At 46.6% G+C, this 21,594-nt stretch overlaps 1 protein-coding gene across 6 annotated transcripts in view; it reads right to left on the bottom strand.

Annotated features, from left to right (window-relative positions):
- The window catches only part of MICU1 (mitochondrial calcium uptake 1), a 97,545-nt gene that overhangs the window by 59,856 nt on the left and 16,095 nt on the right, over positions 1-21,594 (bottom strand). For 5 of the 6 annotated variants that reach the window (XM_067000275.1, XM_067000276.1, XM_048069349.2 and 2 more), the window contains 2 exons: positions 8,297-8,480; positions 2,742-2,904 (listed from right to left, as the gene is read on the bottom strand). In XM_067000275.1, coding sequence (XP_066856376.1) covers positions 2,742-2,904; positions 8,297-8,480 — 347 coding nt within the window. The remainder of the gene's footprint in view (positions 1-2,741; positions 2,905-8,296; positions 8,481-21,594) is intronic. The other variant, XM_067000277.1, reaches the window with a different exon arrangement.

The following is a 21,594-nucleotide window of genomic DNA, read 5'->3' as shown; positions in this document are numbered from 1 at the left end:
TGTGAGCAAACGGGAAGCCAAAGCCAGGGCAGAAAGTTTTACTGAACTATTAAGAGAAAGCAATCTATGCGAGCTGATGAGTTAGCATTCATTTTCCCCAAACAAACAAGAGAATTTAAAATTAAGTTGACACTTAATTGACAATAAATCAAACTTTCTCATGCATAATCTGTAGAAATTTGTCAGGTGTAAGACCTCTCTGTAGATCAGCAGTTTAAAACTAAGTGCAGCAGGCACTCAGACGCACCGTGTTATTCCATGTGGCTTTTATTCCATGGTATTTGCCCTCCATAAAATAGCATAGACATCAGTGAGAAGGCACTCGCTGGCAACTGGCAGCTTGTGCGCTGTGAGTCCTTTAAAACTGAATGGATTAGGAACAGAGGAATCCACGTTCAAGGCCTACTGTAGAAAAACACTACATAATACCTCTCACAGAAAACCTTGGGGTCAGTAGGGCTGCGAGGAGTCAGTATTTCAGTTCCAGCATTAACCTGTGATTACAGCAGGCCATGCCACCACCTGACGGAGATTTCCAAGGAGTGCCCTGGGATGAAGGCAGGATGCTCCAGCCCCAGTGGAGGGCACACCCGAGTCATGACTAAGGGAGAAAGCAGCCCCAGCACTTCCTCAATAACCTATGATCCAGATTTTCCTATGAGTCAAAAGTACAGAACGGATGTTAAGTACAAAAATAAATCAGCCAGCAGGTAGCAGTCTTTGTCTTAATGTAATTTCTAGTTTTAAAGCTAGACCTATCTTCTTTTACTACCAGCTTTTAAAACATTTGGGAACAAGGTTATGGCTAGTTTGACTTTACTGTAGCACTAAGCATTTTATTCTTCTTGAGTTCATTACATGTTTAAAAATCACTTACCATGATTGGCATGATCTATAGTGCTTATAAGGAACACATAAGCTAGTTTTGTCTGCAAGCAAATCCACAACAGTAACGGTGGTCGGATTTTCAAGCCAACAAGCTGTAATGCTGCCTACACCCAGCCAAGGCCCACCATCTTCCATCTCACTCCACTTTCCAAGAGTGATTCCATCAATCACGAAGGTAATTTCCCTTATAGGCTGCTTTGTGGCACTGACTGGTAGCTTTTGCAGGCACTTAAAGGCCATGATGGGCTTCACAGGGCCATTTAAGCAGCTCACCTAGCCTGAATAATAGTTATGGTGGAAAGTTAGCTGCTTGTAGGACTGAAATTATTCACCTTTGCTTGTCACCGAAGTGGACGTTGCTGGGCACTCTTCCACATTCTCTGTGCACACTTTGAAAAGCACCAACTGCACGTATTACACGGTAGAAGAAGAGGAGAATCAAATGGCTTAAAATTAAGCATGGGATGGTTTCTATTTTTAAGCAGGCTGACAAAAAATAACTTACATGGGAAGCCTCACACTCAGCCAGGTGCTACTGCAAGTACTAACTCAAAGAGCTTCAGATGTGTAAAATCATAATGCATTTTCAGCATCTCTGAACATTATCTTCTGTTCATTGCTCAAGCCACTCCATCGCTGAAGGTGAAACCAAGTAATTAATATGAAGAACTACTGCCATTTTCAAGGCTTGAAGACATTAATATCAATTCACCAGCATGTTTTAACACTAAGGTAATGATGGGATTATTCTTCCTTCCCTCCCGCATGCACGCTTCACATGGTTGTTTTCTAAGCACAAGTGGATGCAGTATTTATTCAGCAGCTGTCACAAGACATCAAACAGTTTCCTAGTTTGTATATAAACCCCACTCTCAGAAACTGGACATCTGGGGGTTGAGGTTCTTCATTAATGCCTGCATAGAGAAGAGGAGTTTAAATTTGACAAAACGTGCTTCGTTCTTTGAGATACTTTGTGGGAGACTAATAAATCCAATTCCCTACACCTCACCCACAATACAAGTCTCCTCCAAAACAGAAGATATGCAAAACCCTCCCACCACCCTGCAAAACCCAGCCTCTCAAACGCTCAAGACAGTTTTTCAGACTAGAAAAGCAGCATCTGCTCTCCAGCCTGTTGCCTCCCAGACCCATCCAGGTACCAGGACGGACGTGCTCCAGCACAGACATCAGGGAATTTGAAGCAGGCAGAGATTAGGCCCACCCTGGCCGGCAGCATCACAGCACAGCTGGGCATATGAAGCTACCTGTACTCCTTTATTCCTCAATTTCCCTTGCCAAAGCACCTGCCTTTTGTAGGTTTAGGAACAGTTCTTATAGTGTTTCAGTTGAAAGTAATCTTTCTCTATTAAATATGCATGCTAGCTTCAGGAAGTGCTTTCTAAGCCCTAGCACTCCTGGGTTCAAAACTCCCAAGAACTCAGAGCAACACTTACAAACTTGAATTATCAACATTATTTGGCAGCATTGCAAGACAAACACTTATAAGCTTGCACGGACACATTGCAGGCTCTGCTGGAGAGATGAGTTTGCCTCGTACGTCAGTAGCCTTCTGCCTTCCTCCGTTCATTGCACCTCCCTTGTCCTCTTGCACTTCATCCCATTGGCATAAAGCATGGGTTGAGAACACCACTTTTTTATTGTGGCAGCAGCCCAGGCACTAATTGGAGAGCAAGCCCCCATTTCTGTGCTGTACGGGTCAACATAGAGACAGATGATACTCAACAACGTAACTGTTTGATGGGAAATTTGAGGATCAGGTAAAAAGAGACTGCAGAGTTTACTCCCCTTTGCTGGGTTAGTTTCTGCAATCAGCACACACATACATCACTTACTTTCCGGTTGTTTTTCATTAGGTGTTATCGATCTCACGAAATCCTGCGGCGTCATAAAAACCTCAGATTCGCCGTGCTCATTTATCACTTTCAGAGTGGCAAAGTATCTGAAGATTTTGTCTGGCGTGGAGTAGGCTCTGATCCTGTTCTCGTACTCCATCACCTGGGAATTAAACATAACTGGCATGAGACGTGCACAGTTCCACCCCAGACACCTAAACTAGCAGCCTCTACCAGTCTGTGAAGGTTTTGCAACAAGGTTGGGGGCAGCAGCAACACAAATAATGCTGAAAGGGTCAAAAATCCCTATCCTCAGCCTTTGAGGTACCAGGAAATTTGGCATTACAGCTCCCAGTGTCACAGGATTACACTATGAGCCTTCACTAGTGGTGAGTTTTGTTTCTCCTCTGCCATCACGAAGAGTCAGATGAAAAAACCCTGAAAACACTTTCAAGTATAACATAAAAAAGCACTAACATCAAATTGGTTAATCTAAAGCATCTCAGCACTTCTAACCAAATTCGCTGTGTCGAATGGTCTGGTTCATGACTAATATATGAACTGAAAGAAAAAAAAAATCATCAAGAGATGGGAAAGTACTTCCCTTTCAAGCTGGGCCTTGGAAAAAATTACTTGGAGCCACAGCTGGTTGCTCGGTCATCGAGCCTCTTCTGTCCTCTTTCCAATCACCTTGGCAAAACTCTGCAAAAGTGTTTGTTAGCCAGTCTTCTCCATGCTAATTTGCCAGTTGCTACCTCTGCCAGCAGTGATTTTGCACCTAGAACTATTTTCCCCAAAACATATGACTAAAATTAATCAAAGAGAACAAAGCTTTTGTAATCAAAATCACGACCTAGGGGGAAAAAAGGCACAAAGCCCTACACTTCATTATGCGTTAGAGCAGACGACTTCTCTTATTAGTTTAGCTTGTTGTTTCTGCATTATTATACACCCTGTTTAACAGTCCATCTTGTACTTGAAGCTTTCAGTACTCCTGGCCAAGAGCCACAAAATAAAACAACAACAAAAAACAACAATCAGCTGGAAGATACCAGGCAAGATCAAGGGTGCTGCCAAGGCATCTGTAAATAATTTACTCCTTTGGTCCTGTTTCAGCCTTGTCCTTTAACTTGAACAACTTCTCCACCCTGATGTTTATCAGGAAGAAAACACCCTCTCTAATTTTTCATATTTCTAGGACGAAATGAGGCTTCTAATCCCTCCAGGGAACACAGAGCCTTCCTCTCAACACGCAGTGCAGCTCCGCTCTCCGGCAGCCTGTGGCTGGGGGACGAGTCAGAAGGTCCCACCTGCACCCGTAGAGGTACTGATATGGCTTTGACATCATCTCACGCATTCTCCCCACGCCTCCTAACATCACCGTAGCTTTTTTTTCATAATGAAGCCCACCAGGACCACAGAAATACCCTTGCATCAACCCCTACACCAGCTCCCTCTTTCCTCTTTTCTTCTTTTTTTCACACAACGTTTTTGTCACCTGTTCCTTCTGTTCCCAGCCTTTGCACCTACAAACCTAATCCCATTTTTATTGCCTCAGCCCACAAGGTCCTCTAAGATACGGGGACTGAATGAAGACCACTTGTTTTATCGCTGAGTTACCAGATAGCGCCTATCAGCCAGACCCAGTAAATGACAACATGCACTTTCCCAGCTCCTTCCAAAAGCTTTTTGTTTAAATCCCCACCCGACAGGCGCCACCTCAGTACGCCAAAGTGATCTTTTGACTTGTGCTCACAGGCCTGCCTCTGACTTTCCCGTAGCATGACCTGACCTTGTTAGGAGTGAAACCGCACCCAACTTGATCAGCCAAAACGCAGATAAGTGCTCCTACCTCACAGTAGGACAACCAAAGCCAACGGCAGAACCAGGAGCAGACATGGCAGACCACTGCTGGCAGCTCCCTTCATCCACGACACCCTCTCCATGCAGCCTGCTCTCCTGTTTGCCTGAGACTTTGCATTACTCCTGATTTTCCAAGCCTGAGGAATAATTTCCTGCAAGGCACAACCAAGTGCTTTCATTTAGCACATGGGTTGCACCACTTTTGCTCAACAACTCAGCTCTTGCACCAGAAACATTACCCTTGGTATTGCTGGCAGCAAAAGCACACTGCATTTTATCCCACTTGACTTTGCATCCACGATTGATCTCTGCTCTGCCTCTGTTTCAAGATCTTGTTGAGATTCTGCCTGACAGCCTGTCACATGCTGCTCTTGGTTTTGGAAGACGGGCTCTGCACTTGTCCCTCTCCCACTGAAGGTACCAAGCCCAACCATTTCCCCCTTCCTGGGCCAGCAAGGTCACTGCCAATTCTCTCACCTCACCCCAGGGAATACAAGCAGCATGAGGTGGCTCACAAAAGCAATGATGAAGCAGCAGCTTGAGTAACTCAGTCTGGAGAAAAGAAGTCAGATCTAAACCACCTGTTCAGCACCTAGCAGGCTGCTCTCATCACAACTGAAATCACACTTTCCCAAACTTCCCAGAGAGATGAGCAAACACAGCAACCCGTCTTCCTTTTGCCCACAGCTGAACTCACAATTACCTCATTTTTGCTAACATCATCTTCCTAACTGGCAAAAATTAGCAAACACACCACGACCTACCCCTCTGACTCCCACACCGGGCTGAACACAAGGGCAGCTCGTGAAAGGGATGGCTGGGGCTCGCGGAGCACTAACAGCTCGCCTGTTTAAGACCCAGTGCTAAGCACACCCCCATTCGGAAGGTTTTTAAGCTAATTCTAAACAACCTTGATAAAACCATCCTGGACAGCCCTCCCCCACAACCCTCTTGCCTACAAGAGGCTCCAAGACACTTCCCTGGCCAAGCACGCATTTATTTTATTATTATTACGGCATTTCTTACAGAGCACATACTGGGGAAGGAAGATGAGCAAGTAATCGCTTCTGCTATACGAAGCTGATGCCACTGTTGTGTGGCACCGCTGCAGTCGTGTTGATGCTAAGCTTTGTGTTAAAAGGAAAAAAATCCCATGCAGACATAAAAAATAAACCTCTAATTAGGATCTGAATTCACTGCCAGAGCACCACCTCCCTGACTGTCCAAGAGAACGGGATCTCGGGCTGTCCGGCTTCACTGCACACCGTGGGCGTGCTGGGAGGGCTGATTAATTAGGATTCGTTTGCATTGGGATGCCTACTGGCGTGCACAGCAAAACGAAGTCTCAGCAGAATTAAGACTCCTGAGGCAGCATACCTGCAGGATCCAGCAGTCGCTGTTCAACCGCATCTTGATAAAGGATGCAAATTCTTTTAGGAAAGTAATAAATCAGCCTGCTCACGCCATGTATTCCTGCTCATTAGCCTCTGAACTATAAAAGGACTTCGCTTTTTTCCTGCCCTGTGCAGAGAGGACCTATACAAGCATGCATCACAACACGTGCCCCAGCCTCATCCATGCGCCGCCCAGCACCAGCTCCTGCGGACACCCAGTGATCTGTATTTCGGCTTCCTCTTTGCTGAATCACTGCCCAAAATAGCAACGTCACATCTAATTTATTGCCTCACCGCTGATCAACTGCATTAAAAGCAACACTAGGATAACAAGTGTTAAAATTAAGCTTAATTGAAAGTATTTGTCCTTAAGGAAAACCCCACACTATTTTCAGTTAATAACAGGAAGATCTGGAAGGAGTTTTGCTGTGTTTTTTCTTTTTTTGGTAACAGAGAAGAGTTGGGAATTCCCTAGGTGACACGCATGAATGGCAGGGGAAGCAGCACGCCCTGCAAGCAGCCCTGATTTTGAGTCAGGAGCCAGGGCACACCTCACTCTGCATCAGAGTAGAGAGCAAACATACCTCCTGGGCTGAGTCACCAGGGCAGCTGCTGATTAAACACCACCCGCAACGGATCCGCTCAAACCCAGAGCTCAGCACCTGGCAGGCCACCGCTCACATCCTGCCTTAAATGAAGCAACAGCAAGACCAGCACCTGGTTCACAAAAGGCACATTTGGTCTTAGGGCTGGAGAGAGACGGGCTTCTATTTGAAAAAGATTGAGAGATTTGTTTTAATCTGCATTCTTCCCACGGAAACTGCTGCTCCCAAGTCATGTAGGGACTGGAAGGGACCCTCCACGCCTGGCTCGTGTCTTATTTGGAAAGCAGAGCCACATTCCTCCCCGCCTAGTATGGGAAGGAAAGAGCTGGTCAGCGTAGGCACGTCTCCTAACGGCTGGAGTAAGAGTCCTTGCTGGCAAGCAAACGTTCCCTGGCTTCCCCAGCGACAGCAACCAGCCACGTAAGATGAACCAATCATTATGCTCACTGTATTAACAAGTGCTCTTTTTGAAAAATAGAAGCGTGCAGGAAGGCGGATCATATCTTTGCTCTTTGCAGCCTGCCTCCATCCGTCAACACTGAAAAAAACCACAACAGTCTACTTCTGGCAAGAGTCAAAGTTTTGCTGAAGCTGTCAGACTGCCTGACACCCCTTTGCCAAGGAAATTACGAGAAGCTGAGAACTCACGTTCCCCGGACAATTCTGAATTCTTAGTGTAGTAACTTGCAACATAACTTCACTGAGTTGCCACCAGAATGTCCCAACAGGGAAAGTTCGTAGCCCCAGACAATGAAACTTGTATGATCTAAGAACAGGATATGATTCAGCAACTTCAAACAAAACAGTTATTTTTTATGCAAAGCCGTTAAGCCACCCTACAACGATCCACAATTTAACATATAATGAGATGCAGCCTCCAGGATACGGTCTTAAAAATAATCATCAGGAGCAAACCATACAGAAAAAGAACTGGGAAGAGCACACACTCCCGTTCTCCTCTCTGGCACTGCAGAGATATTAAATCAAGCACAGCCCAATAAAACCAACATCCAGACAGGTTTAAAAAATAAAATACTGTGGCCTGCCAACTCTCTTACAGGACTCTCCATCAGGCCAAATTGTACATCTTGTAATAACAGCAATAACAGATAGTACCAAACGAGTCGTCGGGCACTTCTGAAGAGCCCAAAGCTCTCGGGATCACCCAAGAGTGAACGCAGGTCACAAGTTGATGGTACAACTCATTACTCAGGCTTCTCTCCTCTTGAAAACATGCCTGATAGGAAAGTTAAATGGGCATGTATTTCAACAACTGTATTTATGTGGAGTAATTGAAGGAAAAATTGAAGCATCCATTCTGGAGAACCCTCCCTTCCACACTTATCCTCTGCTTCCTTCCTACACACACTGCCTGTTTGCCTATGAACACCTACATATGGACGGACTCATAGAGAGAGAGGTGGGCATTTCAACTGCAGGTGGTCCCATCTCAGAGGATGTGTGTGCTGTGTTTCCCAAAAAAGGCAGGCTTTGACCCAAAGAAGCTCAGGGTATCATGCCAAGAAAGCAGGTTCCCAAAATACCAAGGTCCCACAGAAAATAAAGACAGGTACAGACCACAAGCCAGGCTCAACACATGCTGTACCAAGCACAAATAAGATGCTGTGCACGTTTTCTCCCTTCGCTCACTGCAGTGCAGCAGCTGCAGGTGTAACATCACCAAGTTCCGCACCTTGCGGTCCCTGAAGCCCGAACGTTTCTTCTTCTTCCCCTCTGCCTGAGCCTCCTCGCTGCCTGAGGCGACGGCCTTTCCACCCTCATCGCCACTGCTCTCCTCCTCCTCAGGGTGCTTCCCCTTCTCGCTCGGCTCTGTCCTCGTGTCGTGTTTCACAGAGGATGAGTCTTCTGCATAGGCTCTGTGACAAGCAAAGAGAAAACACCAGTTTAGGAAGCTGAGAGGGGTGATAAAGCTACACAAACTTGCCCGGCTCTCCCTGAATGAAACCTGTTGCAGTTCAGTGTGGATGACTCCAGAGCAAAAAAAAGCAATCTCCCTGGATTATTGAGTGCATTTCCCCACTCGGATCAGATTTCCCCCGTGCACACTGAAAACCAGCCTAATAACCACAGCAACTCTTCTCTGTCCAAGACAGTTTGAGCAATTCGCTCTACTGTAACCTCTCCCAAAAACTACACAGATTGAGATTGGGAAGGGGATTCAATACTTCTCTCTAGCTTTCAATTCCACTTTTCCCCAAAAAAGACCTATATAAAAATGACAGAAGCATTCCACCACAGCACTGCAGGATTCAAAAAGAACAGGCTCTTTTTTTCAGCAATTTTTTTTTTTATTTCTAACAGGTGGCAAGCTGTTTTATTTCCTTATCTCCCTCTTCTGTCAGGGACTTCTCTAAATCCCAGTGCTTCAGGATTTGCAACAACAAAACTGAAGTCACTTATCCCCCGACTGGCAACATAGCTCAGCAGGCAGAGCAAAGGACCCCTTGCTGCTGTTCAGATACAAAAACCTTCAGCAACCATCCATAGCCTAAGACAAACTTGAAGTTGCTCTGTCTGAGCAACTCGCAGAATAACCAACTAGCAGGGGGGTGGTTAAATTAAAAGCACGATCAACCCATAAGCCAAACAACGCCACAGCTTTCCTACGTCTTATTGTAAGGCAGTTTATGAGCAGACAGAGCTCAGACATCACCAGCAGAGAATTTATCATCTCCAAGGATATGCTAACATGTCACAAAGCTAACTGACAAATTATTTCGCTTGCTAAAGGACTCTGACAGCTCAGGCAATCATCCTGGCTTGCCTCTGACTTCAGCTAAGGTGCCTTCACTTTTGCATTCCTGGTGATTTATTTTGGGCTCAACACAGCGTACAGGGCTCACGCTGCTCAGCAGCCTTCAGAAGAGGGCTGATGCTTTGTACTCCCTCAACTATGAACTTGGTTATTTACAACACAAAGTCAACATGGGACTTTATTCAGAAAAGCTGCCTTCAGAGAAAGCCAGAAGCTAAACAAGCTCTTGGAAGTCTGCAAAAGGATGTGCACGTTTCGTCCTGCCAGCTGCCTGGAAAACACAGATACAGTGTGCAAAACTGAACGAAAAATCTGTGTGATTCTCCCCAGCAACACCCAGCTCGGCAGCAATCTCAGCACGCCATATTCCAAGAAGAAACAAGGTTGGTGCTCCTTCAATTAACTTACATGTGACCAAGATAAACAGGACTCACTCCTTCCCAACACCTAACAATTCACCACCAGTTCACGACTACAGGATTAATAGCTACGGGCTAAAAGTCTCATCCTTCCCATGCACTGATGGGAAACAAAGCTTTCTAGAATAAGCTACCTAAGAGCATACTTAGGAACTTGCCATCCTTTCCTTTCTGAAAAGCTCCCGAGTCTTCCTTCACCAAAAGATTTCCTTAAGACTTAGAGCAAAACACCACCTTCATGACTTCCAATGAACCAAATTTGGTTCAAGCTGAACAGCAGCTTGATATGCAGCGAGCAGCTAAGTGACTGCACGCCCTGCTTCTTCAGGAGCACAGTTACACTCTCACATACCGAACCACCTTCCTTTTTTCAGAGACAGGATCCAAGCCTGGGCCCTCTGTGAGCACCCTGAAGAAAAGAAATGAATGCCCCAGAAGAGCCAGGCAGCTGATCCATCACTTGGAGCATGAAGTCCACGCTGGCACTTCTCCTGAAGCCTTCCCTGGAAGTTTAATCAGCACTGGCACATCCTTGCTGAGCTGTGGTTTGGGCTGACTGCAGTTTGCTTGAGGAAGCTGTTGCCAGCAGAGGCTAACACAGCTGCACTGACAAGGAAAGCCCTTCTATAGGGGAGGCACCAGTCATAAGAAGCCGCACAAGAATCTCTTGGGAAACGGTCCTGGGGACAGAAAAGCAGTAGAAAAGGTTGCTTGGCTACACAACCACGCTGCCCTGTATCAAACATGCTGGAGAACAGCTGTCTCAGTGAAGATTTGCTCCTGCAGTGCTTGACTGACAGTCAGCAAACCAGGGAAGGGACAGATCAAACTTCAAAACCAAACGTTTTCAGCAAAGCCTATGCGTTCCTTCAATTCATCACACTGTCAAGCCCATTGGCTACTGTGATGCAGACACAGGCTTTGTGAATACAATTGGCTTTTTTCACCCCCTTTAGTTTATCCAGGTAATTAACTCTCCTCTGCAGATGGAACACCTTCCCACCACACAAGCAAAACGAGAGATGAGAATAAAAGCACAATTCAGAGCCTACTTCACAAGCAAGGCTTTAAACTGTTATTCCTCACCTCCAGGCCAAACTCCAAACTCCTCGCTGAACTAACCACGGAAGAATCTGCTCTGCACGTACAACTACGTGTTTTACATCTGCACAATCACCCTCTGTTTAAGTTCTTGGCTTCCATCACCTGCAACGTCCATCAAGGCTTTCAGTGCAGCCGCCAGCACGGCTGGAAGAGCCCTGCAGCTCCAGTAACACACCCTGCTGCACTGCCATCTGCAAGCAAAGACTCTCCACGTCCCTTTTCAGGGAGAAGGGTTTTCCTGCCCTGTTCCCTCCCCGAGGCATGTATGCCTGCTCTTATAGCTTCTAGGCAAAAGGGAGAGGAAAACAATAAAGACTCACTTCACTGTGTGCCAAGGTAAGCTGCTAGCCTCTCTCCACGAAGAACACCTGCCCTGGATCCGAGCTGCCACGCCTCAAACCTTCTGGTCTCCTCAGGTTTTTCCTCCATACTGATCCAAGTTGAAGGCAAAGAGTATTTCCCACCTACTTCCAACTCTCTTCTTTTAATCCTTGGAGAAGGCCAACAACAGAGCCTAAGACTGCATTGATCCTCGTCAAAGAAAGCCACTTACCCACCACAGCTGACTGCTCAGTGCTCGCTTCTCACTTTGCAAACTGTTCTTTGAGGGAGCCAAACACGTGCAACCATAGGACACGCATCCACGAAGGATCCTGGGACTCATACCAGGGACTGGCTAAATAGCCTACGATTTTACTAATTAAAGAAGTCACAATCCCTCACGTTAAAGCATTTTCCTTCGAGAGAGAAGCAGAACAGTGTGCTGAAATAACAAAGCTTTGTGCCAGAGATAACAGTGCTTAGTTATTCTAATCCTGAAGGCAGCAGTAAAGTACTTAGCTACCAGATGCTATTTATTCTGAGAAGGAAACAGGGAATTATCACGAACTTGGGCATCCAGGAGTCGTCTAAGACCTTGCCATTGAACGAGAAGCAGGAGAGAGGAATCCTGACAGCTGTGTTCTTCAGTAGACTGGAGCTGCTACGCTCTGTGCATGTAAACATCTCTTCTGGAGACATCCAAGGGAGGTTTAAAGCCATGTAAAGCTTCAGGCTTTCATACTGAAATGCAAGAGAGAGCAAGCTTTGTCTGGTTTGGAGATACGATACACAATTATGCATCCTCCAAGGATGGGGAGGCTAAGCAAGGAGCTCTGTCTCATCCCCAGCTCAACCACAATCAGTGATTAGTAGGATATTAACCTAAAATGAAGATCCGCAGCCAAGTTTTACAGGACTTTGTCCCTCTCTCAGAACTTTTTACTACCTTGCATCCTTCCTTCCTTAACTCTCACAGAACTTGGCCCTGATACAAGTTCGCACAGAGAGCTCGTGGCCAGAACTGTAAGGAAAGCACACCAAAATTAAGACAGATTCCAGAGTCTAAGATGAAAAACTAGATGGAGGAGACAGCTCTGGTTACTAGCCACAGCCCAAAGGGGGTCCAAGAACATAAGGAAACTGCAGCATAAACTGCGAGATGTGCACGGCCTTCCTTCCACCCAGCCAGCAGCAGGAACGTCCCGCAGAAAACACTGAAGGTGCCTTCAAGGAAAAGCTGCACCAGCCAGAAAAAAAAACAACAGAGAGCAGGGCTGGATAACGGTCCTTAACAGCTAGTTCAGCGTCCAGAACAGCTGGTTAAGGGTCCAGAACACGCTGTGAGGAAAGCTGACCTAAGGAGGTCAGCTTGCTGTGAGAAAGCTGGAGAAGAGGAAGCTGAGATAAGCACAATATACATAGAACAGCTGCTGCACGACTTAGCTTGGACTGGTGAGGACACGACGTGAAGCAGATTTGCTTCAGGACACGAGGGAAGAGACTTGTACCCACGGGGAAGAGGGAGAAGCCTGTGTATACACACACACACAGACACAGAGACTGATTAACGTGAGGCCAGGGAAGCACTGAAATCACCTGCTGGGGAGGATTTATTCCATCACAGCTCTCTCCATCACCAAAGTGCTAAAAATAGGTGAGACAGCTGCCTGTCAGGAGCAGGCAGGAGGCACCCAGCCCTGCCTTGGCAGCAGACTAGCTGATTCCTCACGCTCCCTCCCACTCCCCTCCGCCGCAGCCCAGTTTAGGCACTGGTACCAGCACGCAGGCGCAGAAAGACAGGACAGAACATGAGGACACCTCTGCTCCAAGCCCCTTGGAGGGGACTGTTCTGAAGAAAGCGAACCTGAACCATTTTAGGTCGGTCTTACCAGCTAACTCGGCTCACACAGGATAACATTGCTCCTTAGACAGCTCTTCCTGCCAACCTGCAGAGGAAAATAACTGCTTTGCAAAAGGCTTGCTTGGCAAGTGGCATCACATTGGTTCTTAGTTCTTAAACCACAAAACACTGCTTAGGTTTCCAAAGGGAGCTCCCCAAGTGGGACACAGGCAGCTGCCCCCAGGCTGCCGCTGACCGATGTGCAGGGCTGCAGCTCAGCTTCACCTGGCACACAGAGCAAATCAAGCCCAGCCTGCTCTCCTCACCTCCCAGGTGTGCTGCTCACTTGAAATTCCCTTAATCCAAGTTGTACTTGAGAGGCTGACAGGCTTGATAGGTTTTTCCCCAAGAGCGACAGCTTTCAGTCGCTGCTGCAACTCCCCTCGTGTTTGCTCCTGGGCATGCAGATGGTGCAACGTGGTCCTGCAAGGCAAGATAATTCTGCAAAGCTGCGAGGCTGGCAGAGACAGCAAGCAGCACGAGGTGGGACGACCACGTGGGCTCCGTATGATCAGAGCTAGTATCCTATTCTCCTTCCCTGGCCCTCCCTAAAGACAGCAAGCTCGTCACCCTTCAGTCACCAGTCTTCGCTTTCAAGAAAAATAATACCTTAGGTGGGAAAGTAAGGGAGAACAACTCCAATTCTGCAAAGCTTTCCAGGTGCCCTCAGTAAACACAAAGCAGTACACTTGAGGCTTGCACAAACCTGACTTTTACAGCTCAAACTGAGCCAGATGAAGAGACAAGTAAGTGAGATTTGGAATGACAACTGCCAACTGCTGAGATTGGTTTTTTGGATATTCAAAGCTTATACCCAAGGGTGAGAGGATGCCAAGAATACAAAAAGATATAAGTGAAAAAACAAAACTTCAGTTCATGAAAAAGCAGCCCCTGTAGAAACAAGGAAAGAAAAGACACAGGAAGGCTGTGCTCCATATAAACTCCAAGCTAGATACCGTACAGGACTGGTAAGGGACACAAAAACCCAAGCAGGAAGCAACAACCAGCAGAACACGGGCCTTTTATTGCCAAAGTTATCAAAAGCAGCAAGGAATGCATAATAAATCGAGACAGTTTGCTGGGTTATTGGAAGTGACAGAACTATACAAACAAAGGAAGTGTTCACTTGGAAATATAATGGCTTATATTCTGTACGTCCTGATCTCCAGAGAGATCCCAGAGGCTCTCTCCACTTAACTACATTACACAGCAACACTACAGACATGTATTTTTCTGCCTCACTTTTAGTCACTGCTAAAATCTTTTGCAAAAACACAAAGCTCAGTTTTAACAAAAGTTGGCTGCCAGCTCGTGCCTGACTGCTGTTGACGTTCAGTAATCCTTTCCTCTTTCCAGGTATTAATAACACCAAGTTAACAGGGCTACAGGTGTAACGACAGGCCTGCTAGACTTTTTAATTAAAGGAGGGTAAGAGGAATTTAGTGACAAGGGCATCCAGAAAACAAGTCTTATGCTAAATAATGACATTAATAAATGTCATTTCTGGATGAAATTACCAGTGTTCTTGATAATCACAGTAACATTCAAGCCATAAATGCAAGTTCCCATATGGTATTCCTCTTGCTACTAAGTGATACTGTGATTAATAAAGCAGAGCAACAAAAATCAACATGACATAGCCAAACAATTACAAACTGGGAATCCAAATACAAGCATTTGATCATCATCAAGTGGCTGAGCTTCTCCCAAGCCCTGACAAGGCCAAATTCCTGGCCGTACGCCACCTTTTATTAATGACCTAGAGGATAAAGTCCCAATATTAAACATTGCTCCTTTTCAGCACCAGCGCAGCCCCTCCTAGGTCGCTGATCAGCCTCCTCAGCATCTTTTTTTCTTCTAAATCTTATCCAATCAAAAGCCACAAATTAAATATTTAGCAGGGCAGAAATAACAAATATTTAGCTTTTTTTTTATTTTTCCCCAGAGTCAGAGAGCTTACTTCTCACGGGCTACCAAAATGCAGATGAAGTAAATTCATCATAGCCTACACTCCTGCTGGAGGGACAAGCTGGCGAGCTCCAACCTAATAAAAAGCAAAGAAATGGCTGAAAGTGGGCACGAGCCTACACTGAGCCAGGAACACCGCAGAGCCTTCGTCACAGTGCAGGCAATTAACAATTTCCCCAATGTTCAGATTCTCTGCCCTCAATGCTTTCTAGAAATCTAACATGGAGCAGGGTCCTTGCCATGAAGCAGGGGAGCGACAAGCCCCAGTCCAAGCAGAGCTAGCAGACGAGGCAGGCGGTAATTCGGGGAAGCTGTGTGCGTTACGTGTATTTTCACCTTCAGCAGCCACGTGGCTCGCTTGCAAGGACGCAGCATTAGTTTAGCAGGCACATTACACACATCCCATCACAACTCAGGAAGAGCCGATGTGATGTTTGACTCTTGGTGTTTATTTACTTAGAGCTCCTTGACAGCAGAGTTTCTCTGAAGACAGACAAGTCAGGTTGCTATAACGATGTAAAACGTCAACACAAGCTGATTAAACTAAAGCACATTATTTTCCATCAAGCTTAATGAGCCTGTATTACTAATTAAGCATCGTGAAGAAGTTTTAAGCAAGACTGACCCCACAGCACCCAGTTAGTAATTCAGAACGTGAATTCTCATTGACACCTGTGCACCAAGCCATTAGCTGAAGAGGTACGACAGCATTTGTCACCGCAGCTTCTGGTTCTGCTGCGTCAACGACTGGTGCAGCCCCAAGGAACAAGAAGAAATCGGTGAGCTGATCCATGTGCACAGAGCCCAGCACGTGCTGCCACGCCACGGCCAGGTAAAACAGGCACCCAGCACAGCCTCTGTCTACCTGACCATGCTACTCAACCCATCTTCATTTCCAGCGAGGAGGACACGAGAACACAGAGCAAATATAGAGCTCAGGGAAGTGGTGGTGCCCGAGGGCTACGATCGTTTCACATTGCCTAGAAATGAAGACAAACTCAAGCAAATCCATGGGGAAAAAAAGGAAAAATGCTTCAAGAATCTGGATGATGATAGTTAACTGCAAGATGGAGTTATTTAAATGCAGGGAATCTTGCTTTGGGTACCTAAAGGAGTGTGAAATCTTTCACTGACTTACTGGAAAAGGGACGAGGGCCACAAGATCCCCTGTTGCGGAAAACGAGACCCCTTCAGGTTGCTTCATTCTCTTGCTCTTAGCTGAAAGCAGACAGCAGGGGAAGACCACAGGAGGTCAGACAGATGGGGCTACCAGCTTTCGGGCCATGCAATTACCACATCTGGAAGGCCACATCTGGCGCCCCTATTTGCTCCCCAGCTCGTGACACGTTCAGTTGCGCCCTGCAGGTAATCTGGCTGCATGCTGCCTGGACCAAAGTTGCAGCGACTTCAACTGCAAGTCAAGGAGGGAGCAATTCCCCACTACGTCTCTATTAATAACAACTAAACTCTTCTGCTGCGGCACAAATCTTTGTGGAGTACTTAATAGCATTATTCCCTTCCCAGGCAGCACCTCTCGCAAATCCCTAACCGCTTCAGCAGACTGGAAGCAGATGGGCCGTGTCACATCAAATGCAGCCTCCTTGGCCTCACAAGCCTTTTGTTCTCTTCAGCTGGCCCCAAGAGCAGCAGCAACACACCATCCCATATGTGGTCTAGACATCAAATAAAGAGCTTATAGCTCTTACCAGCAAGTCTCAGCCGCAGCCAACTGCAGGAGACAGCTGAAGCTGTACAAGTTTGCCAAAGTAAAAAATAAATAAATAACAAAACCCAAGGTTAGCCTGACTTCTCTTCTAAAGCCTCCATTCCTGAGCAATATGCCCAGCCCCAGCTTTTCTTGCTTCCTCCCCCGGTGAGCAGGCGTTTCCAGGTCTTCAGTCTAAAGGGGGGGGGGCAGCAGGTGGGAACGTGGCCACCAGAGGGCACCCATATTGTTTAAAAAAGATTTCAAAGCGTGATTTCGTGTGGCATTAATGACCGTGGGTTCCAACAGTGCCTATCATGTTATGAAACAAGATTCAAAGCGTGGTCCTGTAGGAGAAGCAAAGTCCCAAGGCAGTTTGGGAAGAAGCTTCTTGCACTGCCAGCAGGCTTCTCTGCACAAAGCCCAGAGCTGTTTTGCTATGCAAGATTTAAATAAGATGCTGTGAACGTGCTCATGCCCTGATCCAACTCCCCGGCTGCGTGTTCAGGACAATACCTGTGCTCCAAGCTTTGCGGTTCAGCTGAGGTCACTCCCCGCGGAGCAGTTCAGATGTTTTCCTAATTGACTCCAGTTTTGACTTTGGCTCATTCCCCAGCATCAGATTCTTTCCTTTCCCCTGATACTCATGGGTAAAAATAATACGAAGCCAAAAGCCACCAGGAAGGACACAGCGCTCTTTCAACACACCACTCATAGATCAATGTGTCTTCGAGCCTGAGAGGAAAATCCTCAGCACAGCAGTCCCAAGGATAGTCCCTGAATTCTGCCACCTCTCACAATGAGAATTAAAAAATGGAGCAGAGCTCAAAATATAAATAGCCTAAAGTGGGTACTATCTGTTCACCCCCCCCACACACCTTCTCTCCTGCATCATGTTGAGTAGCACCTGATACAGCTACAACTATAAACCAGCTCTCCCTCCTCTTGACTATGAGTTGTGGTATCCTTTGTTTTGCTAGAACAATAAAAGTCAGTTTCAGCTGACATAACTTATTTCCAGCAATTCTGCCATTAAAAATGTATTCTAAGCAAATTATTCTACCTTCCCTACAACTCTGCTGGAAAAAAGCAATGCATTCTTAAACAGTTTGCTAAGGGCTGATCTAAGCTTCAAAATTAATTCCAGAAGTATCAGGACACAACCCACGCGAGGAAGACAAAAAGCTGTGAAGGTCAGCAAAGCAAGGAAGAAGAACGGGTACCCCCTATGCAGCGACTTCCAGGAAACAACTGGAGAATCGATATGGGATAGCTCAAGGAGAACAGGGTGGAGGAAGAAGGGAAGAAGAAATTGTGAAGATGAAATGAATTCTCAACCTATTTCAGCCAGCACCAAAACAGCTCCACTTGCCAACAAGGAGCGGAACCTGAAAAACAAGAGCTTATAGCAGCATGAGAATATACCTTCACAGCTGGGAGGCACGTAACTCACACTTGGTTGCTTCAACTTATGCACAGGATGGGGGAAAGAACCAGAAGAGCATGGAATAAAACCAGGGGGATGCATTAAACAAACACACTGGTAAGCAAAGGATCTCATTGCTGAGACAGGGCAACGCAGGTGTCTTACCCTTACCACCAATTTATTTGGAGAAGGATAAGAAAGAAAGCACAGCTAAATACTTCCAGTCAATCAGGAACGGCACTGGTAACGCTGCTTGCAGAGATCCCTCTGCATCCCCAAAAGGTACCTTCGCTCGTTCCTGTCACTCAATACCGGGTTGATTGGAGTGACAAGCTTCAGCACCGAAATCCCAATCTAAGCACTTGCAGATGTCCACCGATTCAGTCAGCATGGCTCGTGAGAGGAAGATCTGTGGCCATTTAATAACACACCAAATGGGTATTTGGACCTTGAAATAGAAGATGCGAGTTTTACAAGAGTACCACTACTATCTTCTTATAAACACTGAGTGTGCTGCAAACTGTAAGGCTCAGTAGCTCCCATACATTAATGCCTTCCTCAGATTAGCCAATGACTGCACCAAGATTTATTCCCATTAATTCAGTTCATTATACTAATGCCCAGATGCTTAATTGCTTCTGTTGCCAATTGGCAATCCTTTGGGTCTAAGTTATTGCTCAGAAAGGGTAAACTTCATTAGTCTTCCAAGCGTAGTTATTTGCACTGCTGGAGTATGCTTCACCACGGCCGAGCCGAGCAGCACTGGCTGCTCGTATCGATACTTAGGCGAGATGTTTACCACGGAAAGCAGCAGCAAGAGCTCCTGGAGGACAGCGAGGGCAGCAAGCCCCACGCCTGCAGCAGACAGCTACGCAGAAAGCTACACACTGTGTGCTTGGGCTGACACAGCTCAAACATGAAGATCCCACCAAGCCAGGAGGACACGGAAGAAGTCTCTGTCTCACGTCACCCAGCTGCTGGGGTTTATGTCTGTCTTTTCCATCCTTCACTTCTACCTGTGTGGGCCTGCTTATCCCACCATTTGCTTCTGATGATGCTCAAAGCACATCCTGCATGATTAATCTGACACATGCGGGTTTCAGGCTGCACGTGATTTTCATAAGAACCACCTGAAGAGTCCCATCTGTCTTCATAGCACGGCAAGTTCAGGTACAGGCACCACCTTATTAATACATTTTTGCAAGGTTCCTCACCACCAGAAGCACAAGAAATGTTTTGAAGCAGGAAGTTGTGGCTTCTTTCAGTACCGATCAGTTGCAGTGCCGCTTCCCACAGGTCAGGAGAGCAGTGTTAGGGCACTGACATGCTGCTCCACGCAGAGGAGCAATAAGAACAAGTCAGAGAGCATCTTTCTTATATTACTGCTCTTCTCTAGCACTGCATTATCTCCTAATTACCTAGTCCAAGAAGCGTAAGATTCTCAGCTGCTTCTTGATCTAGCCTATGTCTAATGCTTTAGCGCAGAAAAAGAATACAGGAAAGCAAAAAGAGGAAGACATCCCACAAAAGTGTCATCTTAAAGAAAATTCCCTGATAGCCTGCAGAGGAGCATCACTCAAAGGGTTGTGGTAAATGGGGCCACATCTGGCTGGTGGATGGTCGCTAGTGGGGTCCCTCAAGGCTCCATTTTAGGGCCAGTCCTCTTCAATGTCTTTATAAATGATTTGGATGTAGGACTAGAAGGTGTTTTGAGCAAATCTGCCGACAACAAACTTGGAGTTGTGGACTCTGATGAGGGTGGAAAGGCCTTGCCGAGAGATCTGGACAGATTGGAGAGCTGGGCGATCACCAACCACATGAAGTTTAACAAAGGCAAGTGCCAGGTCCTGCACCTGGGACAGGGCAACCCTGGCTATACGTACAGACCGGGCGATGAGACGCTGGGGAGCAGCCCCGCAGAGAGGGATCTGGGGGTTGTGGTTGACAGCAAGTTGAATATGAGCCAGCAGTGTGCCCTGGCAGCCAGGAGGGCCAACCGTATCCTGGGGTGCATCAAGCACGGCATCGCTAGTCAGTCGAGGGAGGTGATTGTCCTGCTCTGCTCTGCGCTGGTCCGGCCTCACCTCGAGTGCTGTGTGCAGTTCTGGGCACCACAGTACAAAAAGGACATTAAACTGTTGGAGAGTGTCCAGAGGAGGGCGACGAAGATGGTGAAGGGCCTAGAGGGGAAGACATATGAGGAGCGGCTGAGGGCACTGGGCCTGTTCAGCCTGGAGAAGAGGAGGCTGAGGGGGGACCTCATCGCGGTCTACAACTTCCTCGCGAAGGGGAGTGGAGAGGCAGGTGACCTATTCACTGTAAACACCAGAGACAGAACCCGCGGGAACGGTGTTAAGCTGAGGCAGGGGAAGTTCAGGCTGGACATCAGGAAGAGGTTCTTCACTGAGAGGGTGGTCGCACACTGGAACAAGCTCCCCAGGGACGTAGTCACTGCACCAACCCTGTCTGAATTTAAGAAGCGATTGGACTGTGCACTTAGTCACATGGTCTAAACTTTGGGCAGACCTGTGCGGTGCCAGGAGTTGGACTAGATGATCCTTATGGGTCCCTTCCAACTCCGGATATTCTATGATTCACTTACTACCTTCCTCACTCAAAGGGCAAGGAAGCACCCCAGCTCCAATAAGGGACCATCTCAGGCTATGCAGAATATTAGCAAGCACACATTCCTCATTAGTGTCACCTACCATCAGAGGAACGTTACTTCTTTGCGATGCTAAGAGAGCCACACTTAGGAAATGCCTGGGAAAGCCCTCAGGAGGCTAGCTGTGCTGCACGGCGAGGTTTCACAACAACAGCACAGTTGCTTAACTACCCGAAGGAAAACCAACATGACGTCTGTCTCGCAGACTAACTGCACCAACCGACCTGGTTACACAAAGATCCTCCCTAACCTGCCCCCCTTTTCCATACCAATTCAGCGTTTAATAAATCATAATCCCTCGTTAATGTAAATATGGGCACACAAACAGATGGATGCATGTTTTGCTCTATAGTTTATAAATAACATTTTCACTGACATTTGGCTTATTTAGTCCCTGTGCCCCAGCTAGATGTATTATGTATTTGCCTTTTATAACTAATTCATTATACTTACCCCTTACTGTAATATCCCAGGATATCATTGTAAGTGCTTTGAATTCACCTGTGCTTATTCTTCATCTCTAGCGATCACCCAAGTTATATTGTGAAAGAAAGAAAATGTAGACATTCTCATCTCCCATTTATTTAGAGCGTTAAAATGCTTATTTGAAAGTCTGGTGAGAAGTCCTACAGGTGCCAGTAGGAAGTATTTTCTATACCAAGCATCAGTTTTGTTCTTCCTTATTTAACAGCTGTATGTCAAGTAAT

The sequence above is a fragment of the Anser cygnoides genome, chromosome 7 (genome assembly GCF_040182565.1).
Source record: "Anser cygnoides isolate HZ-2024a breed goose chromosome 7, Taihu_goose_T2T_genome, whole genome shotgun sequence".
NCBI classification, from domain to species: Eukaryota; Metazoa; Chordata; class Aves; order Anseriformes; family Anatidae; genus Anser; species Anser cygnoides.
The sequence above is the reverse complement of the archived record's forward strand: the minus strand, read 5'-3'. Positions and strand labels throughout refer to the sequence as shown.